The 25,187-nt window shown below is 31.7% G+C and overlaps 3 protein-coding genes across 4 annotated transcripts; 2 read left to right on the top strand and 1 right to left on the bottom strand.

The window, feature by feature from the left end:
• The first annotated feature begins 5,259 nt into the window (after positions 1-5,259).
• Positions 5,260-6,760, top strand: LOC141682726 (uncharacterized). The gene is made up of 2 exons (XM_074487425.1): positions 5,260-6,463; positions 6,551-6,760. The coding sequence occupies exons 1-2, from the start codon at positions 5,316-5,318 to the stop codon at positions 6,642-6,644; spliced, it is 1,242 nt and encodes a 413-aa protein (XP_074343526.1). The 5' UTR covers positions 5,260-5,315; the 3' UTR covers positions 6,645-6,760.
• Positions 6,761-8,047: 1,287 nt separating this feature from the next.
• LOC141682728 (protein OSB1, mitochondrial-like) lies at positions 8,048-11,271 on the top strand. 2 transcript variants are annotated; one of them, XM_074487426.1, is made up of 5 exons: positions 8,048-8,547; positions 10,087-10,225; positions 10,356-10,431; positions 10,513-10,622; positions 10,931-11,271. In XM_074487426.1, the coding sequence occupies exons 1-5, from the start codon at positions 8,129-8,131 to the stop codon at positions 11,114-11,116; spliced, it is 930 nt and encodes a 309-aa protein (XP_074343527.1). In that variant the 5' UTR covers positions 8,048-8,128; the 3' UTR covers positions 11,117-11,271. The 2 variants fall into 2 exon arrangements, with proteins under 2 accessions (XP_074343527.1, XP_074343528.1); XM_074487427.1 differs by having other exon boundaries at positions 8,050-8,547; positions 10,516-10,622.
• Positions 11,272-12,137: 866 nt separating this feature from the next.
• On the bottom strand, positions 12,138-13,252 carry LOC141682729 (auxin-induced protein 22D-like). The gene is made up of 2 exons (XM_074487428.1): positions 12,890-13,252; positions 12,138-12,796 (listed from the first exon to the last, which is right to left on the bottom strand). Exons 1-2 carry the CDS (start codon positions 13,057-13,059, stop codon positions 12,421-12,423), a joined length of 546 nt encoding a protein of 181 aa, XP_074343529.1. The 5' UTR covers positions 13,060-13,252; the 3' UTR covers positions 12,138-12,420.
• Between the last annotated feature and the right edge of the window lie 11,935 nt (positions 13,253-25,187).

Here is a 25,187-nt window from a genome sequence, read left to right as displayed (position 1 = left end):
ATTATTTTATATAGTAAATTGTAATTTTAATATGTTACTGATGAGATTCAAACCTTGTATCTCTTAAATAATAATTTTTAAGATTATATCTGACGGTCCTCATCAGTTTGATCCAACGGCTCAATATTGAGTGACCGGAGGATTAACAACCATACTTTAAATATTTCGTTTTTAATGTAATAGTATAGATAGATATATAAACTAGAGCGGTTTATTAACGGATCGGAATGGCCTAAATCCAAATCCGCTCCATTTATATTCAGATTTTTTCCTATTGGATCGGATTCCAGATCAGAGTTTTAATATGTTGATTCATATTTACTAAAATAATCTCGGATCGATCAAATTTTGGATCTATTGACATGTCTACTTCCAATGGTCTGCACAGTCGGATTCAAATTGAACTTTTGACACACTTATAATTTTATACGTGTGTGATTTTTTGAATATATTAAAACAATGTGGGAGTGAGTCCAAACCCTAGCTGGTTTTTTAACAATAAGATCGGATTCTATATTAAACTATAATAGTCAAAATGGGCTATAATTTTTAGTTTGATTAACTCATGTTTTTTTGTTATTTCTTTTGATTATGATCGCTAAATCTTCTTAATAAAATGTTAAGAATCGTTTGATCAAAATGCTAAAAGAATACATACTCCAAGTTTCGAGTTTCGAATTCCGTCAACAACAACAATCATACTATTATTTATAAAATTACAAATAAGTATATAGGTTCGAATCCCGTGAAAAATAAGTATTTACATTACTTCAATTAATTTTAATATTTAATTAATTACATTAGAATCAATAAAATCTATCTATTATCTATTACTATATATTAAATGATAACACAATGGTAAAAATTGCCGTTTTAATATCTGTAAAATTACAATTTTGCCCTTTACATTGAAAAATTATAAAAATGTTATTCTCACATAATTATTGTAAATATTAAATACTAATTTTGTATACAACGGAAATTGAATCCCCCCACCTCCAACTTATAAACTTCATGTCATCACCACATGTACTACATAATTTTTTAGTTCATTTTGAAATTCTTATTTCATAAGTCACATTCTCTCTTTTTATCAATTTCTATTTTTTTAACTTTAACTTTTGAGTGAATAAAATGTTGGTTATATTATTTATGTGACTCTTTTATTTAAGCTAACACACACATTTATATAAATTATTTTGTTAATTGTTATAATTTATTTATTTTTTATAATATTAAATATTTCTTTATACTTTATTTGGATTTGTTTTTTAAAAATCATAATTTAGTTTAATTAAGTTTGAATTAATCAGTTTACCAAATTAAGAGTATTCAGTTTAATTCGGGAGTACTTGGAATGAGTACTCGAATAAAAAAATAAATTATTTAAAAGTTAACTTTTAAAACTAATTTCTTAGTATAGATATGTATAATATAAAAATTACATATTATTTTAAAGATGAACCTACTAGAAAAATATATATTACTTTTGTTCTTATCATTATTTTATACATCTTCTATTTAAGGATTTTTTTTTAATTATAATTCATTCGGAAGGTGAAAAACTTTAATTTTTTTATAAAATCGGGCATATATAGATTACATAGTGAGGTGAATGAGTATATTTTGTAATACTCAGAAATAATTAAATATATATATTGGTTCATATTATTTTATCATTTATTTTTAGGCTTTTTAATTTTTAATCCGAGTAGGACCGAGTTTGATCCGAGCTAGACTCAAAAGTGGGTTTTATTCAACTAATGAAAAATTAGCTCGTGAGTAAATTCGAGTATATGTACTCGGTTGATATATTGGCTAAGACGGTCAAATTTTTGAACAATGATTTGGATTAGTCGGACAGTGACTCAGAAAAAAAATATATATTAAAATTTGATCTAATATAAATATTATATTAAATATAGTACATTTCATTATTTGTTATTAGGTATATTTCTAAAATAATAAAATTAGTACTAAAAGTTTTATTAAATTAGACAATAATTTACACTCTCATATTATCCGGTTTAGTTTTTATCATGATACTTTTTTGAATGTAATTCATTTGATATTATATTTTAAGATATCATGTCATTTTTCATTAATTTTTAATATGTATATACTATTATTAATTTACCCTATAATTTTTCAATTTATTTTACTCACCTCACATATATATAATCCACTTAGTCAACCTAAGTGTTAAGAATTTAGGAGTGACACGAATTAGTAATGAATATACCCATTTTTTTTACACTTCGTTTTTTAGTCCAACCAAACAAAATAGGGATGAGTATTAATCTCGCCCCGGCTGACCCCGATGTGTGTGTATATGTGTGTATATATATATATATATATGTAATATGATTTATACTATTAATATATTTTAAAAATAATCTATACTTTTCTTGACCAATTTTTTTACAATGTAGTATAATATATATTTTTAATTTTTAAAGTGTCATTTCTTTATATCAGAAATTAATTTTAATATGATTTGATGTTAAAAAATTGAGATATAAAATTTTATATAATAAGAATTAATAGATTGTTTTTAATCATCATAACTTTTTAAAAATTACAAGATTATTATTTTTAATTATTTCCCGAATTTCCTGGGAATTCCCGTTTTGGTGGGGATCGGAGAGCAAAAGAATCCCCGTTCAGGGTTAGGGGCGGTGATATAATACTTTCCGACCCCAAAGTGACCCGATGCATATCCCTACAAATAAATTTCAAATGTTTTTTGGTTATAATAACATAATTTTGATTTGTTTAGTAATTAGTCTTATATACCTTCCAACAAGTATTTAATCTCGAAATTCACGTGGTGAGCGATAATCGAACTCTTTTATAAAAAGTAAACTCTCACAATTTAAATTATCTAATCAAATATTAATAGTAAGTATGAAAAGAAAAAGAAGTAAGACAGTTCAGCGATGAACTTTATGCCATGAAATAATGAAACAATGTTGTAAGTGGCAGAGAGTATTTTTTTTATTTGTTACGAATAAATGTTTAACATTCTGGGGGCTGAGTTGTTTTATATTTTTTTATAGGTAACGAAAAATCGATAAAATTTCATTTTTTTAGTTGTCCACATTTTCAATTTTTAGCATTATATTCGTTTACTATAAATTAAAAATTGATAAATTAATTTGGACAAGTACAAGAAAAATAAAATATTAAATATTTCATTTCATTCAAATATAATTGAAGTACTTTTTTTAAACGAAATACATAATAACTTAAATATATTATTAATATTATTTATTACTAATATTATTTTTAATTTTTAATTTTACATGATTAATATTAATATTCAAAAATATAATTGAATTAAAAAATTTAACTCGAAAAATAAAATTTTCATTTAATATTTCACATAAATTCGAAATTTCGAACAAAATCAAACAAGAAACGAACAAAATCACAATGTAATCAATGTGTGTGTATGTCGTGTGTATAGTAACCATACGCATTGTTTCATTGCGGTAGTTATGTGTATGTAACTGTGTGTATATCTGTGTGTGTATCTCTCTGTGTGTGTACGTGTGTATCATACTTGAATTAGGTTTGGTTATGTTGCAATCGCCTCAAATCACCACCAATTATTTGAAATCGCCTGGGTTATCTTAATTAGGTTTTTGTTATTATGAAATTAGGGATTTGAGAAAGAAACGGGTTAAACCCGGGTCCCGTCTGCCTCAATGGCTCATTGCGGGAGCCGCAATAGGTCATTGCGACAGCGGGGGCAGTTTTGTACTTTCATAATTATAAGTAATAATTTGTTAAAATAAAGAATTTATTAATATAAATAGTAAATACAAAATAAAAAATATAATTATCAATAAATAAATAAATTATAAATTTAAACAGGAATTAAAATTATTTATATATTTATTATCTATTATTTTACAATTATTTCAAAATAAAACTAATATTAAACTTTGAAAAATATATTAATCCTGGAGTTGCCGCATTGACACATTGCGGCTACCGCAATGAAGCATTGCGGGGGCTATATATGTTTGTGCCTCGCACAAACTTTTACGCTAGTTATACATATAAAAGTACTCTTTTTTTAAAAAATGTGATGTTTTAACTTTTGGCACACATCTTTAGATGCTTTGACCATATAGCTAAACTCAAAAAATTTTAATTTTTTTTTTGTGAATTAAAATTATAATTGTGTATTTTTATTCAAAAAAAATTATAAATTTTAATTTTAGCTATATGGTCAAAACATCTAAAGATGTGTTCCAAAAGTCAAAACGTCAAATAATAAAAAAACAGAAGAAAAATATATAAATATAAACGAGAACCCGAGTATCGCATGAGATTTAAGCTATTAGATTATAAAAAGGGCTTAATACTTCTACGTACGTGTTCACGTCAGTACACGGTTTTTTTATGTGAATGAAGGGGGTATTTTTTTAATTACTGGATTTGATTAAAAAATTAGAACTCTTAAGACCTGGAAAAATGGGTCGGAATCCGAAAATCGAACCGAAATTCATCAAAATGTATATGATCCGGGATCCAAATCATACAATCTGATAATTATTCGAAAACCAATTTAAACCGATCCAAAAATTACTCGAACCCAAAATTTAACCGAAAATGATCTGAAATACAAGATCCGATTATAATTTGGAACCGATCAAAATCGAATAATATTTTATCTAAACTGAATATGACCCGAAATAAGTAAAATTCGTACTTTAAACCACTCCGCACAACATCGGGATTGACACACAATTTAAGATTTATGATAACATAATTTTTTAATCATAGTTTTCTGTAAAGCACATTATATTATATATAATATTAAAAATACAAGATTTACTAGAAATATTTTTTTTAAGTCTCATAAATTGGAAAAATTAACAAGTTCTGAAAATATTCGATTCTAATTTAATCTGTACCAAATTTTATCCAATCTTAATTTAAATTTCATCTGAATTAAACCCGAATGCAATCATATCCGACTCAAATAATCTCCAAATGTATCATAATTATTTGAAAGTGAATTCTATCCGAAATTGATCCGATCCGATTTGCCGGGTTTAGAACTCTATTACTAAAAATAAAACTCATATAATTCCGGTACGCAATTGGTGGCATTTTTTCTGAAATAAAAATTACTAGATTTAAAATATAAATTAGCCTTTTAAAACAAAATCATAATGGCATGAATCCTATTTAACGCAGATGTCATACCATACGCAGACGTGAATCCTGGTTTGTGTGTCCAGACTCCAGAGTCCCTCGTATGATCCAACCCTAACGTGCAGTAGTGTCTAGGGTTTAGCATGGCGATGTCGCTCCCGGAAGCGATAATATTTTACGAGATTTCGAGCCGACTTTGCGTCAAGTATCTAATTCGGCTAAGTATAGTGTGTAAGCGGTGGTTTTCGCTCATCATGAAACCTGGACCAATCAATTCCTTCCTCGCTCGAACCTCTTTCAATCTTCAACACAATACTACTTGTCACACTTCTTTAGTTACTGAATCCATATTTGCGCACTGTCCCCCAATTACTGTCTTACACAACATAACCGATTCTTCATTCTCTAAATGCATTAATTTAATTAATGGGCAAAGTAATATCTCAACTTCGTGTTACCTAGTTGATTCAGTTCATGGTCTTGTCTGTTTTTCTTATGCTAGTAGGGAAGAAGGTTTGTTGTTCTTATGGAATCCGGTGACCAACTTGTTCAAAACAGTTCCAGTCCCCCATCTCTCTTCAACAGTTTTTGCAGATAATTATCATATAGTTCATTCAGAGTTTGCATTAGGTTATGATCCGGTTAATGCAGATATTAAGATTCTGAACATTGAACTTTGGGAATCTAGATATAAAGAACCAAGGTCTTCACTTCAAATTCATCTATACTCTTGTAAAACCGAGACTTGGAAAGAAATTAAAGATGAGACAGCTACTCCACAAATGTTTATATTCGTGCAAAATATGAAGAGTAGTCCTAATTACGCCTATGTGAATTTTTACGAACGTCCTGCTACATTGGTGGCCTTTGATTTTCATGATGAGGTGTTTAAGCATTTGCCTAGTTGGGAAACGTTTCTTACTGAAGTTGCATGCAATCCTTGCCTTATTGACCGTGTTAGTACTGCAGTGTACAGCAGCAAGTGGGGAAGTCAAGTCGTTATTGCTTTAGATGAAATTCAAGGTATTTGGTCTCAACAATACATTTTGCCTGATTTGCTGAAATATCGCTACAATTTACAACTGAGTTTTAGGAATGGCGACATCATAGTTGATGATCGCAATGGAAATCTGCTACTATTCCAAGCTGAAAGTTGCCAGTTTAAGAATCTTATTAATCTTGGACCAACGTGGACCTACCGACATGTTTTGCCTTACACAGAGAGCCTAATCTACATCAAAGGAATGCAAAAACTTAATAGAGAGAATGTCAACAAGTGTTTTAACAATAGGTTGCAACACTTTCTACTTTTTATCCAAATATCTTCAGTTTCTCTTTATTATTAATTGATTTGACTGTTTTTATATTGTTTTTGCAGGGAACTGAAGGAAGGTAAGAAGCCGATAATGAAAAGGAACCGAAGGCAAAATTTGGTGGAGAGAAAACAGAAGATTAAGGCACAAAAAAATTGAAATCAAATAGGACAGAAAAAGTACCACACAGAAGATCACTTTTATTCATTAGGATAGATTTTTTAGTTTTCAGTGATTATACTTGGAGACTAGCGCAAAATTGACATGTTTATGAATGTAGAGCTAAATTTGATATTGGCATGCCTGTTTTTTTTATATAATTTCGTGTTGCGTGGGGCTTATTTGATACATTGGTGCTAGGTGGATAGGAAGAGTAGGTGTGTTTGGTTATTGGGGTACATTGTGGTTAGATCTCAATTAGTTATAGTGTGACTGCAATTCTGATGCTTTGAACTTGGGAGTTGATTGTATGATGAGTTGTGTGGTTGAGGCAGATGCGTTCTGCGATACTAAATGAATGAAGCTACAGGAAAGTAAAAGTGTATGGTACTTGAGCACGGGAGTTGAAGCTCTATTTGTTTTGCAGAACAAAATACCAGAAATATAAATTATGGATTTCTGGAAATGAGCAACTCATACTCATGCCAGACAGATAGAGCTATTACCATAGTACCATGCTTGATGAGATTGTGGATTACGTTTAAGTTCCTCAGGCTTCAAGTGAAGGTTAAATGGTCTACTATTTTTACTTATGAAACGTAGTAATTAATATGTCTTATTTTTAAGCATTCCGAATTGAGGCAGTAAACAAACAGATGGTGATTGTTAGGTGGTTTGTCTCTGTCTTCCATTTTTAAGATGCAGAAATACATGTGTATATAGTTCATTCTTACTACTTGCTACACACCTACATTGTACAAATTTGAGTATCGTAGCAAGCTAAATTTAGCTCCAAAGTTATACCAGAAACCTTCCATCGACCTCAGCAATTTCAGCCAATAATTTCACTTTCGGGAATGGTCCATTGTTAACTGATTTTGAAAGTGTGTGCAAGGGCTCGAAACGTGGTAATTGTGCTTATTTAACCGTGTTATCTATTTTTTAGGTTTAGAAAACATCACGGGTGGAGAGAAATCGGAATCGGGAATGAGAACGAAGTCTACGAAAATAGGAATAAATAGAAATAAGAATGATATGAAATCCAAAAAAGTGGGGAGAGTATGATTTACACAGAATGAGGTTCCGATTATGTATATCAAAATTACTTATCCTTATAATAACACTGTGAGATTAAAATTCGATTCTCATTAACCTTACTCATTAATCATAAAACAAACCCCATGTTTTTCCCCACTTTTCATAATCCAGTTTTCCAATTTTTCGTTTAGAAAAAATTGTATTTGAACATATTTCTAGCTTTTGCAATTTTCTTAAATTTTTTCTTGAAAAAAAATAATCTTGAAAATAACATTTCCTGTTTACATTTACTCAAATATTAAAAAAAGCAGAATATACATGGGCCTGAATGGGCCAACATATTAACGAACCAAAAACAGATCCAGACCAAATAAACAAAACGACCCGACCCAAAACCAGTTCATTTCTCCCCTTCTTCCTCGGCAAGAACATCGAACAAAACATCAATGGCTGCGCTACACCAAACAACACTGGTGTTAGCGAAGACAACAACTCTTCAGTGGGCCCCCAAACTAACCCACCATCACTCTCTTTTATTACCACTTAACTTCAGACCAAGCAAACATACGCATCACTTCCCGCGCAAAACATTAACATGTTCAAACCAATACAACAACTACAACAGCAGTAGTAACAACGACAACATAAATAGTGGTCAGTACTATGAGTACGAGAGACATGCAGTGACGGCGGATAAGACACAGTTCCCGAGGCCGACAGAGATAGAGTGGAGAAAAGAGATATGTAATAGTGTGCAACTGATTGGGAATGTAGGGACACCTGTCCAGATAAAACATCTTAGTTCTGGGAAAGTTGTTGCTTGGTCTAGACTTGCTGTTAGGAAATCTCCTACTGATACTGCTTGGTAATGCTTCCTTATCCTCTTTCCCCTTTTGTTTTTGTTGAGACATACATAACTTTGATTAACTCGAAATCTCGGATATTGTCCCAAATGAGTGAATTATGTAATGTTTTATTTCTTTGTGGTTATGTTTAGGTATATAGAATTAATTTGATATTGGCATGCCTAATTGCCTAGTTTTTGTCTAATTGCGTATGCTGTGTGTATCGGGCTTATTCGGTGCTAAGTGGATAGGAAGGTTAGATAAGATTGATTTTTGGTTAGTTTGGGTAGATGTCAATTAGTTTGTTATAATGTGATTGCTAGTCGGAAACTTTGAACATCGTGTCTGGTTAGGTTATGAGTTGTGTGGTTGAGGCAATTGTGATCTGAGATGATGAATAAAGAGAAATGACAGGAGAGTAAATGTCTATGGTTTTTAACTGCGAGTCTTGACTGACAATTGTTACAGTTTGTGTACCTGAACATCTGATTAATCTATCCAGGTATCTGATGAGACCTGGGTAAACCTTATCCGAGGTCTTAACTGATTGTTATAGGAAATTAGCAGATGAATTGTGGTTTAGGGATGAATGGCATTTAAACCTGGGGCGAAAGGCTTGCTAGTTCGCCCTTTATGCATTTTGGTGTATCAGTTGACTGGAAATTTAAGGTAGAATGCTGTTTCAGTCAGGAACAAGAGACTAGCACAGAATTGAGCAACCCTGAGTACAGCTTAAATATAACATGAGCCAAGGTTGATCCGTGAGATGGTGAGTCATTTAAGTACAAATTCTGGAGAGAGACGCGACGAAAATTTCCAGCCAGGACCTAAAAAATGGTTGCTCAGAGGTTTACTGTTTTTGAAAACTGAAATTAATACAGTGGTCAGTATTCTATATAAGCTCAAAGTTTAGACAGTGGTGAGTATTCTATAGATGAACAGAACCGTTGTCCCTTGTAGTTTGAAACTTGGATTGACTGATTTATCTACCGACCTGTTCTCGAGTTTCCAATAAAAAAGGATATTTGAAAACTTCCTTCCACGCGTTTTTGAGTCTTTTAGGGAGAGAAGGGAAGTATGGATATGAATAGAATAACAACTTTATTTGCTCTCCAAATATTTTCACTTTCTCTCTGAGACCTTGCTACTTTATTTTATATTTATGGACATGTATAGTTAATCATGTCTTGGTTCTAAGATCTTCAGTTTTATTCTCTGTGCAATCATTAATTGTCTAAATATGAACAGTTTGAGTCATATACTTATATTCGTTAATGCTTCTAATGGGAGCTAAAGTCTTTAGTATATGGAATCCCCGGACATTTGTAAATATAATCACACAAGTAAAGTGAAGAAGTGTTTAAATTTATTTTGTTGATTTTTATCTTAAAATTTAGTTGCTATTACACAATATATAGTGCAGGTGAGTCATCTCTAAGTTTTAATGTGTTATTACAAAAGATATAGTGCAGGTGTGTCTATTATTGTTTCAAAATACATGGTCTCTGGGTTTAGGTATACTTATGACATTTGTTGAAACTGATCGTACAAGTTTTCAGGATTAATTTAACATTCTGGGATGATCTAGCTCAGATCGCCTATCAGCACGTAGAAAAAGGTCAACAAATATATGTTTCTGGTCGTCTGGTGTCTGATACTGTTGAAAGCGATGATGGAAAGCAGCAGACCTACTATAAGGTTCTGTATTTTAATTTTTTAACTTTTTATTCTTACTTTGATCCAGTTTCCATTTTAATTGCTACTTTTCTGAACTATCTTGTGTGATTGCTAATTACTCAGAATTACCATGATCTGTTGTGTTATGTAGGTAGTTGTTTCGCAGCTGAATTTTATCGAGAGAAGCGCCTCACCAGTGGCATTGTATGACGGGGATTCAAATTCAGGTTTTCTTTTTGTTTTTTCAAGACCTCCTGTTCGAGAAATAGTATCTCGTGCATATTACTTATGCTTCTGCATCCTTGTAGCAGGTAAAAGACCCAAAAATTATGCTGCAAGCAACACGGGATCAGTTGAGGAACTATGGCAAGCCTTCTTTGTCAATCCAACTGAATGGTGGGATAATAGAAAGAACAAGGTAATCTGTTCAAATGATGCTTGCTAAAATTCTGTTAACCTTGTGTAAATTACGGCAAAATAAAAAAAAATGCAACCAATATCTAGTCCTGGACCTGGACTCCATGTATGAAAAGGCTAAGAGATACATGAACTGACAACCCATCTTCCGTAATCTAACTTTTATTTATAATAAAGAGTTTTAACTAATGTAATAAAGAGTTAAACGAATAAATTGCACAAGAACTTAAGCCATGGCTTGGTTAAGTGATAATTTTGTCTTGTTTCTGACATAGTGACATATATCTTTCTTTTCGATGTTATTACCAGAGAAGCCCTAACTATCCAGATTTCAAGCACAAAGATACTGGGGAGGCGTTATGGGTCGAAGGCAGGAATAACCCACCGTGGGTGAAATCTCAACTCTCAATCTTGGATACAAGGATGGAATCATATCCTGAAAGAAACACTGGTGTTTCAAACTTTATAGTTGGTGACGATTTCTCACCTTTCTAATTTGTTGCTTATATCGATGCCGTAAAATAGATCGTCGGTTACATATTGTTGTAAAGTATATTATATTCGCTTAGAACCTTTGGAGTGTTAGAATTCTTTCTATTTTCTACTTTTTCTACGAATATAATTTTCTTCTAGGTGATTATAGACTACAATCTTTCATTAGTTATTGATACACATGTCTTATATGATAATGATATAGATAATGAGTATGATCAAAACTAGAATGGGTTAGTGTCTGCACAAATTTTTTGAAGGTTCAAGTCCAGAGTATGATAGCAGCACTTTGCATATGTCCAGACTCTAGAAGATGAGCTAAATACCTATTATAAGTATCAGGACCACCAAGAAGATAAGCTAATAAATAATGACCTGAAAGCATGATCTTACACCAAAATATGATACATATATGGTTATCTCATGTGTGTTTTTTAAATAAGCATATGAATCACTGAAATGAAAAAAAAACAGTTAAAATGATTGTTTCTGAGATGAATTTGGTTGGTCTCCGCATATTATCCTTAACAAGACTTCAAAGAGATTCTCTCCGCGGATTATGCTTAACAAGCCTTACCAGAGATTTTATGAACATGAAATGTGTTTCTGTGAGTTGTGTACCATGTTGTGATGAACCTTATATTGGTGTTGGTTAATTGCTAATAAAATCTGGTGGCCAGTTAGAAGCATATTTAAATCAGTCAAATCCTATCCTACCATCAACTTTACTAATCATTTTCGTCCCCTTCTTTTTTCTGATAGATATAGAATATAGACTTGCCATGTGTGATAGTTTAAGAGGTTGTCTCTTTTGCTGATTTTGATATGGTTGCCAACCAGCAATATGGTTTTGCTGTGGATTAATGGTTCTAACAAGTTTGGATATCAATGATCATTGCTTGAAATAATAATAACATTTAATTTCTATTAGCAAAGAGATATGATCGCTGATATATAGATTTCCTGTACTACTGAATTCACTTATATTGTTTATCCTTTTTGAAACTAGTACAAGATCCAATAATTGCAGTAAACATACTGTATTTCCATGAAAAAAGTAGGACATAATTACATCTTAAGAGGGCCAAACGCCCTAAAAGAAAAGACTCGCAAGATAATTTTTACAAAGTCTCAAACAGTTCCCTCTGTTTGTGGGAGTATATGTCATGTACTTTTGAGAACATGATCTGCTGGTTCGTGACCAAAAAAACAGCCAGCTTCGACTTGGATGGAACTTGTACATTTTTATCACCGATATTCTTGGAGAATCCAGGCTCAGGAGTGTTTGTATATGTATGGAATTTACATTACAGACATCCCAAGCCTTTAGCTTCGGAGGCCTTCATAATTCTCATCCTTGTGCAGGAACTAATAAACATCTCCCATGGAACATCTCCTGCCAGCATCCAGTCTCCGTCTTTATCTTCATAGGTTAGGGCATCCTCGGATCCATTGTATCCTTCTTTTTCACAATACACACCAATAGTGCACTTGAACATATTTTCAAAGGCCTTCAAGAGCTCAGAGTAGTTGTTGTAGACCTTAAGATCAATCTTTCTAAGAAATGGAGCTCCATCCATGCTCACTTTCACAAACATCCCACTACTCTCTGCCTCGGTTTTCTTCTGTTGCATAACATTTTTCCGGAAAGATCTGACTGGTGGCCAACCAACGACTTGTGTCCTGTTAATTCGTAAGAGTTACAAAAGTTAATATATGACTCAATAAAGATATTTTTGTCCTTGATTATAAGCATAAAAGAGATTAATTACTCACTTGGTAGGGTGGAGAGATGATTCTTGATTATCACCCTTTTCACCATTTGACACACTACTATCAATCTCTGATGAAGCACGCTTGTTAGTACTCTTCTTCACGGGCTCATCGGATCCGGGTAACCCTAATCTTAGCTCAGTTGCTTTCATGACATGGCTTTCCTGCTCCATTACTAGCTAGTTTTTTGGTTTATGTAGAAGTTGTGTTTAGACTGCACACACAAGGAGGAACTTGTAAGTTCTGGGAGATGAGAAGCTGAGAAGTTGAGTTTTTGTTAAGGCTATGTTGAACAGGAGATGAGAGCTGAAAGGTTGTGATAAAATGTATGTAATTGCAATGTGTGAGGTGAGGTATGATGGAAAGGAAGTTGGTTATATATAGAGAGGTCAGAGGCGTATATACAAATGATACGAGTTATGGACAATATCTAGGCGTGTTATTCTCTTGGTGCATAAATTTCCTAACACAAAAACTGGTCACTCGCACGCTCCCTTTACACGCACTTGTTAGCAAAGGTTAGAGGTGACAATATTTAACGCAACTAATAATAACAAATTAAATTAATTATTTTGACTAGCGGAATCGAATTTTACTAATTTCAATAAAATGGTTTAGTATTTTACAATTAACTGTTTTGTTAACTAGATATGTATCAATCATGTCGCAATTAAAAAAACTCCTCAATTTTTTTTTTAAGATAAGCGGATTGGATTTCGCTAACTATTAAGTAGTAATACTTTCTCTGTCTCAAAATATAAGTATTTTTTTATTTTTTACGTATATTTTAAGTTGAATAGAAAGGATAGCTTCACAAATCATTTTTCAAATTTTATTTTTCTAAATAAAAATAAACATATTAAATTTTAATTCAAATAAAGAAAATTTAGAAAAAAAATATGCGGAGCTATGAATTTTATACATTTTAAAGTAGGGGTGTACGTGGTTCGAATCAGATGAATTTTGGGGTAAAAGTCGCACCAAATTGCGAAGAGCGATTTTACCAAAATTGTCATCCGCAACCGCATTTGCGGTTACGGTTAACCGTTTCAATTGCGGTTGCGATCTTAAGGTTATTGCGGATCGATTTGCGGTTCAACCACTTATTTTAAAATAATTAATAATTTACAAAAAAATAAATTCGGAATATTAATAAATTCAAGTTTAAGTTACGTGATAAATTTACATTCAAAAATAAAATACAAACTAATGCTCACGGAGAAGGATATTAAAAACATATAAAAATATGGAGGTAAGAAAAAAGAAAAAAAAAGGTTAAAAATAAAATTACATGTTGATTACATTTTTCATTTATTTTGATTATATATCTTATAATTATTGTGAATCTTATGAACGAAATCTTAAAATTAACCTAAAATTAGTTAATAGATGTGTATATTTATTAATTTATATGATTTTAACTATATTTTTGAAAATATATTTTATTAAAAATACATGTTACGAGTTGCTGCTGTGATTTTTAAAATTTTAAAACTACATTTAAACTGTGAATAAGCGGTTTTTAAAATTTAAATCTACAACTAACTCATTTTTCACCATTATCCGTAAAATGCGATTCGGTTGCAAGCGGTTAAATAATTAAATATGTTTGTCTGTACATATATATTTCAAAGTATGCGTAAAAAATGAAAAGAAATTATATTTGGATACGTTGAGAGTATCGGAGAAGTATCTTATCCAAATCGCTAACGTTTGCCGTGACTTCCATAAACGGCTGATACAAGGTGTGATATTAAAACTTAATCTAAAATAGTAATGTCAAACGGGCGAGATGAGGTGTGATATGTACGCATCCTGTAAGGAGAGTAAACGTGTGGGGAATGAAAGACACGGTTGGAAAGAAATAAAGGGGGGTAGCTAGCTGTATTTGTCACACGAGTAGCAAGGAGGGGGACACATGACAGACAGACACATATGTTTATTGTTTACCTATTTATCACAACCCTACTTGCAACTAATTTATCATTCTACTCTGTCGTCCGGGGAACCCAACGGTTCAGATTGATTCTTGGTGTTTACTTTAGAAATTAGAAATGTTTCATCTACCAAAGGAGGGAGCAATATTCAAACCATGTGCACGGGACCCACTTCATGTCGGAAAATACAAGCCTAAAACATCTGCATGTGTTTTGCGGGCCTTACTTATTTTTTAACGGGATTATCACTAAAATACTTATGTTGTTGCATATCTTGATTCTATTTTCGGCTTCATATTTTTAGCCGGAATTCATTTTAGACTACGGTATTTGTGATTTATTTTTATAATAATGATAATGATACCAAATTGATATCATAAATCTCACCGATATCACCATCCAAATTTATTACAAATGTGTTTGACAGTGCTGTTACAAATAATAATATTATTTTTTCGCTAAAAAATAGTTAAAAAATTATTTAGTAAAATTGAAAAACTAATTTTTTAAAAAATATTTTTGATATAAAAGCTGATGTTGGAAAAAACAAGTCCCTTGTACTTTTTAAAAAAATTGTTTTTGGGTTTTGGTGGGAAACAAATGTTGTTTTTATCATCAAACCTCATCAAAAATATTATTTATTACATCAAAATATATACAAATTTAAAATATTACCAAACGATCATCTGATTTTTTTCAAAAATACTTTTTTCACCGGCATTTTCTCTAACAACACAACAATTTTTAACAGTAATTCTAAACAGAGTCTAAGTGATCAATGATGTATAATTTGAGATCAAATTTTAATATCCAATTTAATAACCCTAGCACTAGTAATTTTTATTTGTAATACTTGAAACATATCTTAATTAAAATAAAGAAACCAAAAGAGATGAGTAGTTAAAACTTGAACACCCATGGGGGAGAGTGAAATTAGGTGGAAGTATATAATTTTGATGTCCACGTTGCCACAACTATTCTGTCCATGTGCACAAGTCATATATATATTAGTTATGACTTTGATGGGCCTGAGGCCAACTAAGTTGTATGGTTGCTACTTTGCAAGGACCACCAACAACACGAGGCTCCACGAGGTCCATAATTTTGTGTTGTCTACTCCATTCCCCGTCCCTAATTTCTTTGCCACTCATTTTTAACCCCACCGCTACCTCCTCCATTTCTTTTCTTCTCCCTCCTAACGCTCCATTATTCACAAAACAATTACTACATCAAATATAGTGGACAAGCATCAACATACTACTAAACTCAAATTCCAGATAAACCCTAAAATTTTACTATTATATGATCATTTTTAAAATATTCGAGATAAACACAGAAATATTATACGATATCATACCTAATGAATTCGAGGCAAGATTAAGAATATAAAACATGGCAAAAATTAAAAAATAAGAATACCAGGTAAGAAATGTGGGTATGGAAGGAATGGAGCAGTATACTTGCTTACAGAGAAAAAAAGGTAAGATTTGGATTATGTATGAACGGAGAATAATCCGAAACACCGTGTGAGAAATTAATAAATGCTGAAAGGTGAGATGTGGCCCCCTGTGAGGTGGACTTTTGAGGAAGATAGGGCTAGGCTGTACTTAAAGGAGGCCGTGTAAATTCTTACGATAACTTTTCGAAATGTCGAGTCACAAAAGGAAAATACTCTACCATCGCCCGTTCGTCACTTGGCCCATTCACCCATGTTCCTCCATTGCACTCCGCTGTTACGATTCAACGTATATAAATCTTTATTAATGGAAGAAATCGTTTACAAATTTGTATCGGAAACGTTTGCTAATACATATTTTTTATTTTTAATAATTTTAATTTCGTATTAATATTAAATATAAAAATTTTATTACATTTTAAGTACTTATAAATACGAATTTAATAAGATTACTCATTATTATATTTGATCTTATAAATTAGACGTAAATTAATAATCAATCGCTTATCATAAATATTGTCAAAAATAAAAAATATAATAAACGTATAACGAAACGGAGGGACTATAAAACTAGCATATCTTCTTCTTTCATAATTATAGATACAAAACTAGCCAATCCTCTCCTTTACGAATCTAATAAGTATCGTGACAAATGTCCCTCCATTAGCAAAAATTAATAGAAAATTAAAATTTTAGGACACATGTAATATGTGTTCTTGATGTAATTTCTGCATAATAATAAGTGAGGTTTATTCCTTAAAATTAAATTTTCATATTTGGATCTAATACATTTTCTCAGTGAAATTCATGAATAAATAAGAACAAGAACAAAAATGCTTATCTGTACAAGAGTTGTTTTGATTTTAGCTGAGAAGCATATTGTAAAATTTCTGCAATCTTCAGGACCTGAGGTTATAGGTTCAGAGCCTGATGATGTGCTAAAATAAGTTTTTGCAATGTTCAGGTCCTGGGGCTGAACCTAATGGTATGCTGGAAATGTTTCCGGAATGTTCTAGGCCTGAAACTAGAGATTCAGGTCCTGAGGTGTTGTATAGTTTTGGTTTGTTTAGGGCCTGAGGTTGGTGCTCAGGAACTGAACTGAAAAGCCAATTGCTAAAACTATATTATGAATTGTATAAAATAAGTATATTATATATCAATATTTGCGCGAGGATTATTATTATTATTATTATTATTATATAATTAGACTCATATACAATATATAATAGATCAGATTCATACGTTCTTTGGTATAGAAGAGAAAAAGGTGAATCGTGTGAAAATAAGAGAAATGGAAATCAATAATACAAACCCTAGAAGATTATCTATGTGGCTCTCTCTTACATATACTTGCATATATTCATTGATTTTCTTGGTGAATTGAGGTGTGGGTCGTTGTTGAGCCTTCTCGTATATGTGAACGGGTCGCTCTGAGTTGTTTTATCCTGAAATTGATATTGCGGCAACTCATCACAGCGTAAGTGAGACAATAATTTCGTCAAGAACAATCAAGTCTTCTCGAGGATTTGGGGACTCAGTTGATTCTCTAAATCTGATAAAACTTCATAGAGCTAAGTAATTTTCTCCAATTTATTGTCAATTCAGTCTTTAATTATATATTGTTTGTACCTTTGTGTTTGTTTCGTTATTTGATTTAATTTGCATGTTCTTGTTAATTTGTCATGTATAACTGCCCTATTGTTGACTGTATAGTAATATTCCAAACAATCTTGTAGAGATTATTTGTGTTATATTTTAATTAGCAAGATGGTTAATGAAACTGATAATTGTAATTAGCCTTAGAACCGGCGTACAACAAGTATCATATGTTATTACAACTCAAATATATTTTATAGGATCTCAAACAATTATTCGTAACATCTACATGAAACTACAATATTTACTACTAATATCTTATACCTCTCTGAATGATATAGCCCACCTTAAACTAAGCTGCCAATAGTTACCGAAAGTCTTTGCGTCTTTCACGCTTCCTCGCCAACATACTGATTATCTGTTGTATTGTGACATTTAAAAGAAAGCACGAGTGAGCAATAGCGCTCAGCAATGATATAAATAATTGAAAAATGACCGTTAAAGTAAAATAATACTTTCATACTTTATCGTTTAATAGAAATATCAAAATCTCGGTGGTGTATACATTTTTCTCTTTAATCAAATCAGTTAGTTTATATATATCAAAATATCTTGTCAAAGCTCTCGATATTATTATATACTCAGGAGAATAGCTTTCTTGGTGATATACACCTTCTCATTTTAATTCACATTGAAATTTACATACATTAAATTATATTGCTAATACTCTCGGTAACTAAGCACATTTGTTTTAATTACAGTATTGCATAACAATTCCAATTGGAAGATTGGGACATTCACCGGAGCCGCCGCCATACGATAATCAGTCGTATATCGAAAAATTTGTAAACCGTTCCTACTAGTAAAAGGACGACACATTCGTATCCCGGTTATCACCCTGGCCGCATTCGGGCTATGTGTCCCATTTTGGGTATACACACACTTCATAGGCTCCTGAGTACACATAGTAACTTCACATGCGGTACCTGTTGGGTATAATTCTAAATAGAACTTCACATAGTAATATATGTATGTATATGTGGGAGAGAGCCAGAGAGATGATATTCTGGGGTTTCTTTTTCTATTTTCCCCAATCTATCTCCCTCTCAGATTTTCACACACTTCAACTTTTGCTCTATTTTACAAAAGTAACGTTTGTAATCTGATCTATTATATATTGTATAAGAGTCTAATTATTATTATTATTAAAATAATAATAATAATACTCACTCACATATTAATATATAATATACTTATTTATACAAAACATGTTTATATAGTTTTAGCTATTGGCTTCCAATTCAGGCCCTGAACATAAGCCTCAGGCCCTAAACAAACCAAAACTTTTCAGCACCTCAGGACCTGAACATCTAGCCTCAGGCCCTGAACATTCCAGAAACGTTTTCAGCATACCATCAGGTCCTGAGCTTCCAACCTCAGGCTCTGAACATTGCAGAAACTTATTTCAACACATCATCAAGCCCTGAACCTCTAGCCTCAGGTCCTGAACATTGCATAAATTTCACAATATGCTTCTCAACTAAAACTGAAATAACTCTTATACAAATAAGCATTCTTGCTCTTATTTCTACATGGATTTCACTAAGAAAATGTCTTAGATCCAAATATGAAAGTTTATGTCCTTATAGCAAGGAACAACCTCCACTTGTTATTAACCGGAAATTACATCAAGAAGACATATTACATGTGTCCTCAAATTTCCATTTTCTAACAATACATTTGGTAGTCTCCTTAGTACTCGTAGTACTAGAGTCTACCCCTCTCAGTCCTTTTAAAGAATCTATCATATACTTAGAACTCGAACTATATCAGAGTTTCCCAAGCGTTTTGCTTGTTGATAGGCACATCTCATCTCATATATGTATATATGTACTTCCGAGAATTTTCATATGAAGTCTTAAGATAATGTGAGTTTACCGTTGTCAACATATAAATAATTAAGGGGAAGTTTCTTTTGACATAATTGTCAAATTATTCAAAATAGATTGGAATAATATTTTTCGAAGATTGAATGATCTAAACTGATTTTCTAAAATTCAAAAAATATTTTAAAATAAGGGTTATGATTTTTAAATCATACTAAATCATTTAATAAATATTTAATAATTAATATTAATTAATAAATAATTAAATCTCGAATAATTCTATTTTAAATGAATATTTGAAATAATAATCCTCAACTGATTTATGTTTAATATAATAATTTAAATCTAAAATAAATAATAAATGCTTGAAGTTAAATAATTAAATAATCGTCTATAAATATTTTCTCGTCTAAATGAATGTTTAAAATAATATTCATCAGTTAAAAACATATAAGTTGAGGGAATATGATATTTGGAAGTCGTTTAATAAAAGTTCGAGGTATTAAATATACCGCAAGGGCATCGAGTCCCTCAGAGTATTTACTTTAATAACAAAATAAATATGGACTTTATAATTCCAAACATCTCCGGAATACTTCCGGATTTTCATTAACTTATACTAACCAAATCTCGGTCTAAATATACATCTCACATATATACAACACTACTCTCTAGCGTTACAATTGAGATCTGGGATTATACTTATAAGTTATAACAACATCATCAACATATTTTATGATATTAAATATCACGCAAAACATTGTAAATACAACATCATGTATGTATCACAGTTATTGAAAATATTAACAACACAACAGTTTGTAAATGTAAGGTTTGAAAACTTGTCTGGGGATTTCGAGGTGGAGGGTGCTCGCGAGTTTGTCCGGTAATCTATAAACAAGAGCATTATCGTTCTATTAGTTATAATTCGTACTTAGCGTCGCTTGTTAAGTACGTAACATATTATAATCGTATAATGCGACTCTTCCTACTCTCGTCATTTTATTAAAGATCGATTTAGATTTTCAATCCTTATTGTCTAATTTACTTATCCAAATTACAAGTCGGCTCCCCTCGCGAGTTATAGGGAATTCTACTTGCACAATCCCGGCTCCGACATTTTATAAAATTAAAAATTTATTATTTTTACTTGAAATTTTAATGGCAGCTCATTTACTCCACATCCCAATCTATGTTAAATTTTCGTGACTTTTGAATAGTTTTAAGTCGGTCATTTACACTCCCAAAATTAATAATTCGTAACAGTTTTTGTCACGTAAATCGTGTTTACTAAAATGGACCTAACTTTTAAATTGTAAATTGAAATTAAGCGATTCAAGTGCCTAAACGATCCTTACGACAAGCTCTATCATTTAAAAGCCTTAGTTTTCAATAAAAACAGTTTACTCATTCTGTAACTCTGCAGAAAACTAAGTCGTCGCGAATCGAACATTATAACGACGTAACGCTACGATCCATTGTTTCGTTTTAACGCTACTACATTACCGATCACCCAAAATTATGTTATCAATCTTGTACGATATAGACATTATTATATATATTGAATATATAACTAATTTACAAGAACATTGCTAATTCTTAAATCACATAAGCATATAAGAATTAATAATTAAATTAGGAGAAGGGTTTGAGAAAATAAACAGAGATTGGATTTAATCTCGAGTCCAGAAAACTGTCTCCTTAAGGCAGTTTCACCCGCACCATCCGTGTTTAGCGACCTGCTTCCCAGGATAAATCGAGATACTAGTATAATCGATAAATCGAAAATATTCTCAGCGAACTTGAACTGAGCCCGAGAACTATCACCGGAATAATTGGAAAATTTAAGACTGAAGAGACCGAGAATTAAAGAGACGACTCTTATTTTCTCGACTTAATAAAATTGGTGCCCTAAGACTCTATATATAAAGAGAGGCTTGAAAGGACTTGAATTTCATTTCAATGTGGTACATGGTATTTATAAGAAAAACCAAGGAATAGGTTTGTGCAATCTTCAGGACCTGAGGTTATAGGTTCAGAGCCTGATGATGTGCTAAAATAAGTTTTTGCAATGTTCAGGTCCTGGGGCTGAACCTAATGGTATGCTGGAAATGTTTCCGGAATGTTCTAGGCCTGAAACTAGAGATTCAGGTCCTGAGGTGTTGTATAGTTTTGGTTTGTTTAGGGCCTGAGGTTGGTGCTCAGGAACTGAACTGAAAAGCCAATTGCTAAAACTATATTATGAATTGTATAAATAAGTATATTATATATCAATATTTGCGCGAGGATTATTATTATTATATAATTAGACTCATATACAATATATAATAGATCAGATTCATACGTTCTTTGGTAGAGAAGACAAAAAGGTGAATCGTGTGAAAATAAGAGAAATGGAAATCGATAATATAAACCCTAGAAGATTATCTATGTGGCTCTCTCTTACATATACTTGCATATATTCATTGATTTTCTTGGTGAATTGAGGTGTGGGTCATTGTTGAACCTTCTCGTATATGTGAACAGGTCGCTCTGAGCTGTTTTATCCTGAAATTGATATTGCGGCAACCCATCACACCGTAAGTGACACAATAATTTCTTCAAGAACAATCAAGTCTTCTCGAGGATTTGGCGACTCAGTTGATTCTCTAAATCTGATAAAACTTCATAGAGCTAAGTAATTTTCTCCAATTTATTGTCAATTCAGTCTTTAATTATATATTGTTTGTACCTTCGTGTTTGTTTCGTTATTTGATTTAATTTGCATGTTCTTGTTAATTTGTCATGTATAACTGCCCTATTGTTGAGTGTATAGTAATATTCCAAACAATCTTGTAGAGATTATTTGTGTTATATTTTAATTAGCAAGATGGTTAATGAAACTGATAATTGTAATTAGCCTTAGAAACGGCGTACAACAAGTATCATATGTTATTACAACTCAAATGTATTTTACAGGATCTCAAACAATTATTCGTAACATCTACATGAAACTACAATATTTACTTCTAATATCTTATACCTCTCTGAATGATATAGCCCACCTTAAACTAAGCTGCCAATAGTTATAGAAAGTCTTTGCGTCTTTCACGCTTCCTCGCCAACATACTGATTATCTGTTGTATTGTGACATTTAAAAGAAAGCACGAGTGAGCAATAGCGCTCAACAATGATATAAATAATTGAAAAATGACCGTTAGAGTAAAATAATACTTTCATACTTTATCGTTTAATAGAAATATCGAAATCTCGGTGGTGTATACATATTTCTCTTTAATCAAATCAGTTAGTTTATATATATCAAAATATCTTGTCAAAGCTCTCGATATTATTATATACTCAGGAGAATAGCTTTCTTGGTGATATACACCTTCTCATTTTAATTCACATTGAAATTTACATACATTAAATTATATTGCTAATGTAACACCCCCAGATCCGGGGTCGGGGATCCGGGTCGTCACGGTCTTTCTTTCCATAATATCACTTTACTTAATTAATAATAAATACCCTCATGCTGTGACCCCACACTAACACACACCACAACTCGTTATAGTCTCAGAGATGAAATTGAAATAAGTACAAGTCTTTGAATCCACAATTTAAAATTATTACAACCCAAAATGATTACTTGATAATTTACAGTTAATTGCCATTATCTGCCACAAGTTATAATTATACATAATTGGATTCTCAAAAGTAGATGGTCTAAACTACAATGGATCTACCTCTGCAGCTATAGCAGCTACAATATCAGCGGGAAGACGCGGGACGCTTCCCACGCGCTTGCGCTGGGTCTGCTGGAGTCTGGCCATCTTTCCTAACTGTTGTTGTGTGATGAAGAAATAAAGCAAGGGTGAGCAGCAAGCCCACCAAAATAATATGTATAATGATTTACAATATATGAGCCTACTCATAATACTCATGAAAGTCTTGGTCAAAAGAAATGAACCAAGTTTGATATCTTAATGCGATGAAGTCGCAAAATATTCAGTATATATACATATATACTTTTCAAAATATTGGAAGTCCTCTTCCATGCATAATATACACAAAGTCCCAGTGTATAACTGTATATAAAAAAATATCGTTGCAAGGTGATCTCATATATCTAACCTTGTCTCAACGTTTTTCTGAAAATCTTTGTCATTCATAAGACAATTATTAATTAGATATAAGTTTAAAAGATGAAGTTACCAAATACTTCACTACACTTATATCATTCCCAAATACTACTTGAACTACCACCGTTCAAGTTATAATCAATTTCAAAAGTTCATCCCACTGATGAGACCACAAGATAAGACTTGAATAGATTCAATCTTTGAAATATTATTGAATGAAAAAGTTATGAGATACTTTATTTAGTCCCGATATATATATATCCACATACATATATATCCCGAAAACATTTCCTGGAACCTCTGTTATGTGAAGTATGAACAGAGTTCGAAACATCCAATGAATTTTGGAAAGGAAAAGAATTTTGGCATAAACCCGATATCTTGCTGATCAGGCAAAGATACCAATAAGTAACCTTTTCTACTGTAGATGGATGAATTCCTCACCGGTCATCACCCTGGCCGCATTAGGACCTCGCGCTAGACCGTACCCCGGCCCCTCACGCGTTGATGGACTGCCACCCAGCCACTTACACAATAATAGACCGTACCCCGGCCTGTCGCTTATGCCGACTCAATTAGATGGGCTTACTTCCCGAACGTTGGGCAAGTAATCAATTCATTTACCAAAACTGCAACCTCGTTGCGAATATAAAAATACACCACAGAGCCGGATTCCCCAGGTTTTTGAGCGAGTATTTAAATCCCCTTAAAAAGGAAGATCTTAAATATAAAAAAAATTTTGGGATCCGCTCTGACTTTTAAAAATCATTTTGAAGACTCGAAAACACTTTAAAGAGTGTTTGGAGTAAGGCTGATTTAATGAAGTAAATCAGTCCCCAGAATTTTTAGAAGTGACTGAATATTATTATTTAATATAATATTCCCATAAAGAATAATCTTTATAAAAATAATAGAAGTAGAAGTATTAAAACTTATACTTGAAACGAGTATTAAATAACCAAAGATATACTTATATGAAAGTATTATCTTTATTTGAATAATCGAAAATAAGTTTGATTATTTACACCTTATTCTTTAATAAAATAAAGAATATATCTCAGCAAATAATCGAAGTCATAGATCCTCAAATGAATATTCAAATAATATTCAATAAATAAAATAAGCTGAGTCATAATACCTCGAATGAATATTATAAATAATATTCATTAAATAAAATAAAGGAGTCATACATCCTCAAATGAATATTCAAATAATATTCAATAAATAAAATAAGCTGAGTCATAATACCTCGAATGAATATTATAAATAATATTCATTAAATAAAATAAAGGAGTCATACAT

This window comes from Apium graveolens, chromosome 9 (genome assembly GCF_009905375.1).
Source record: "Apium graveolens cultivar Ventura chromosome 9, ASM990537v1, whole genome shotgun sequence".
Taxonomy (NCBI): Eukaryota; Viridiplantae; Streptophyta; class Magnoliopsida; order Apiales; family Apiaceae; genus Apium; species Apium graveolens.
Note: the sequence above shows the minus strand (reverse complement) of the source record. Positions and strands in the feature narration are given on the sequence as shown.

Excerpts from the sequence above, each read along its gene's own strand:
- LOC141682729 (XM_074487428.1), bottom strand. The coding sequence starts at position 13,059 with ATGGAGCAGGAAAGCCATGTCATGAAAGCAACTGAGCTAAGATTAGGG. Across the intron at positions 12,797-12,889 it reads TCATCTCTCCACCCTACCAA|GACACAAGTCGTTGGTTGGC; the intron begins GTGAGTAATTAA and ends ACGAATTAACAG.
- LOC141682726 (XM_074487425.1), top strand. The coding sequence starts at position 5,316 with ATGGCGATGTCGCTCCCGGAAGCGATAATATTTTACGAGATTTCGAGC. Across the intron at positions 6,464-6,550 it reads AACAAGTGTTTTAACAATAG|GGAACTGAAGGAAGGTAAGA; the intron begins GTTGCAACACTT and ends TTGTTTTTGCAG.
- LOC141682728 (XM_074487426.1), top strand. The coding sequence starts at position 8,129 with ATGGCTGCGCTACACCAAACAACACTGGTGTTAGCGAAGACAACAACT. Across the intron at positions 8,548-10,086 it reads TCTCCTACTGATACTGCTTG|GATTAATTTAACATTCTGGG; the intron begins GTAATGCTTCCT and ends ACAAGTTTTCAG. Across the intron at positions 10,226-10,355 it reads AGCAGCAGACCTACTATAAG|GTAGTTGTTTCGCAGCTGAA; the intron begins GTTCTGTATTTT and ends TGTGTTATGTAG.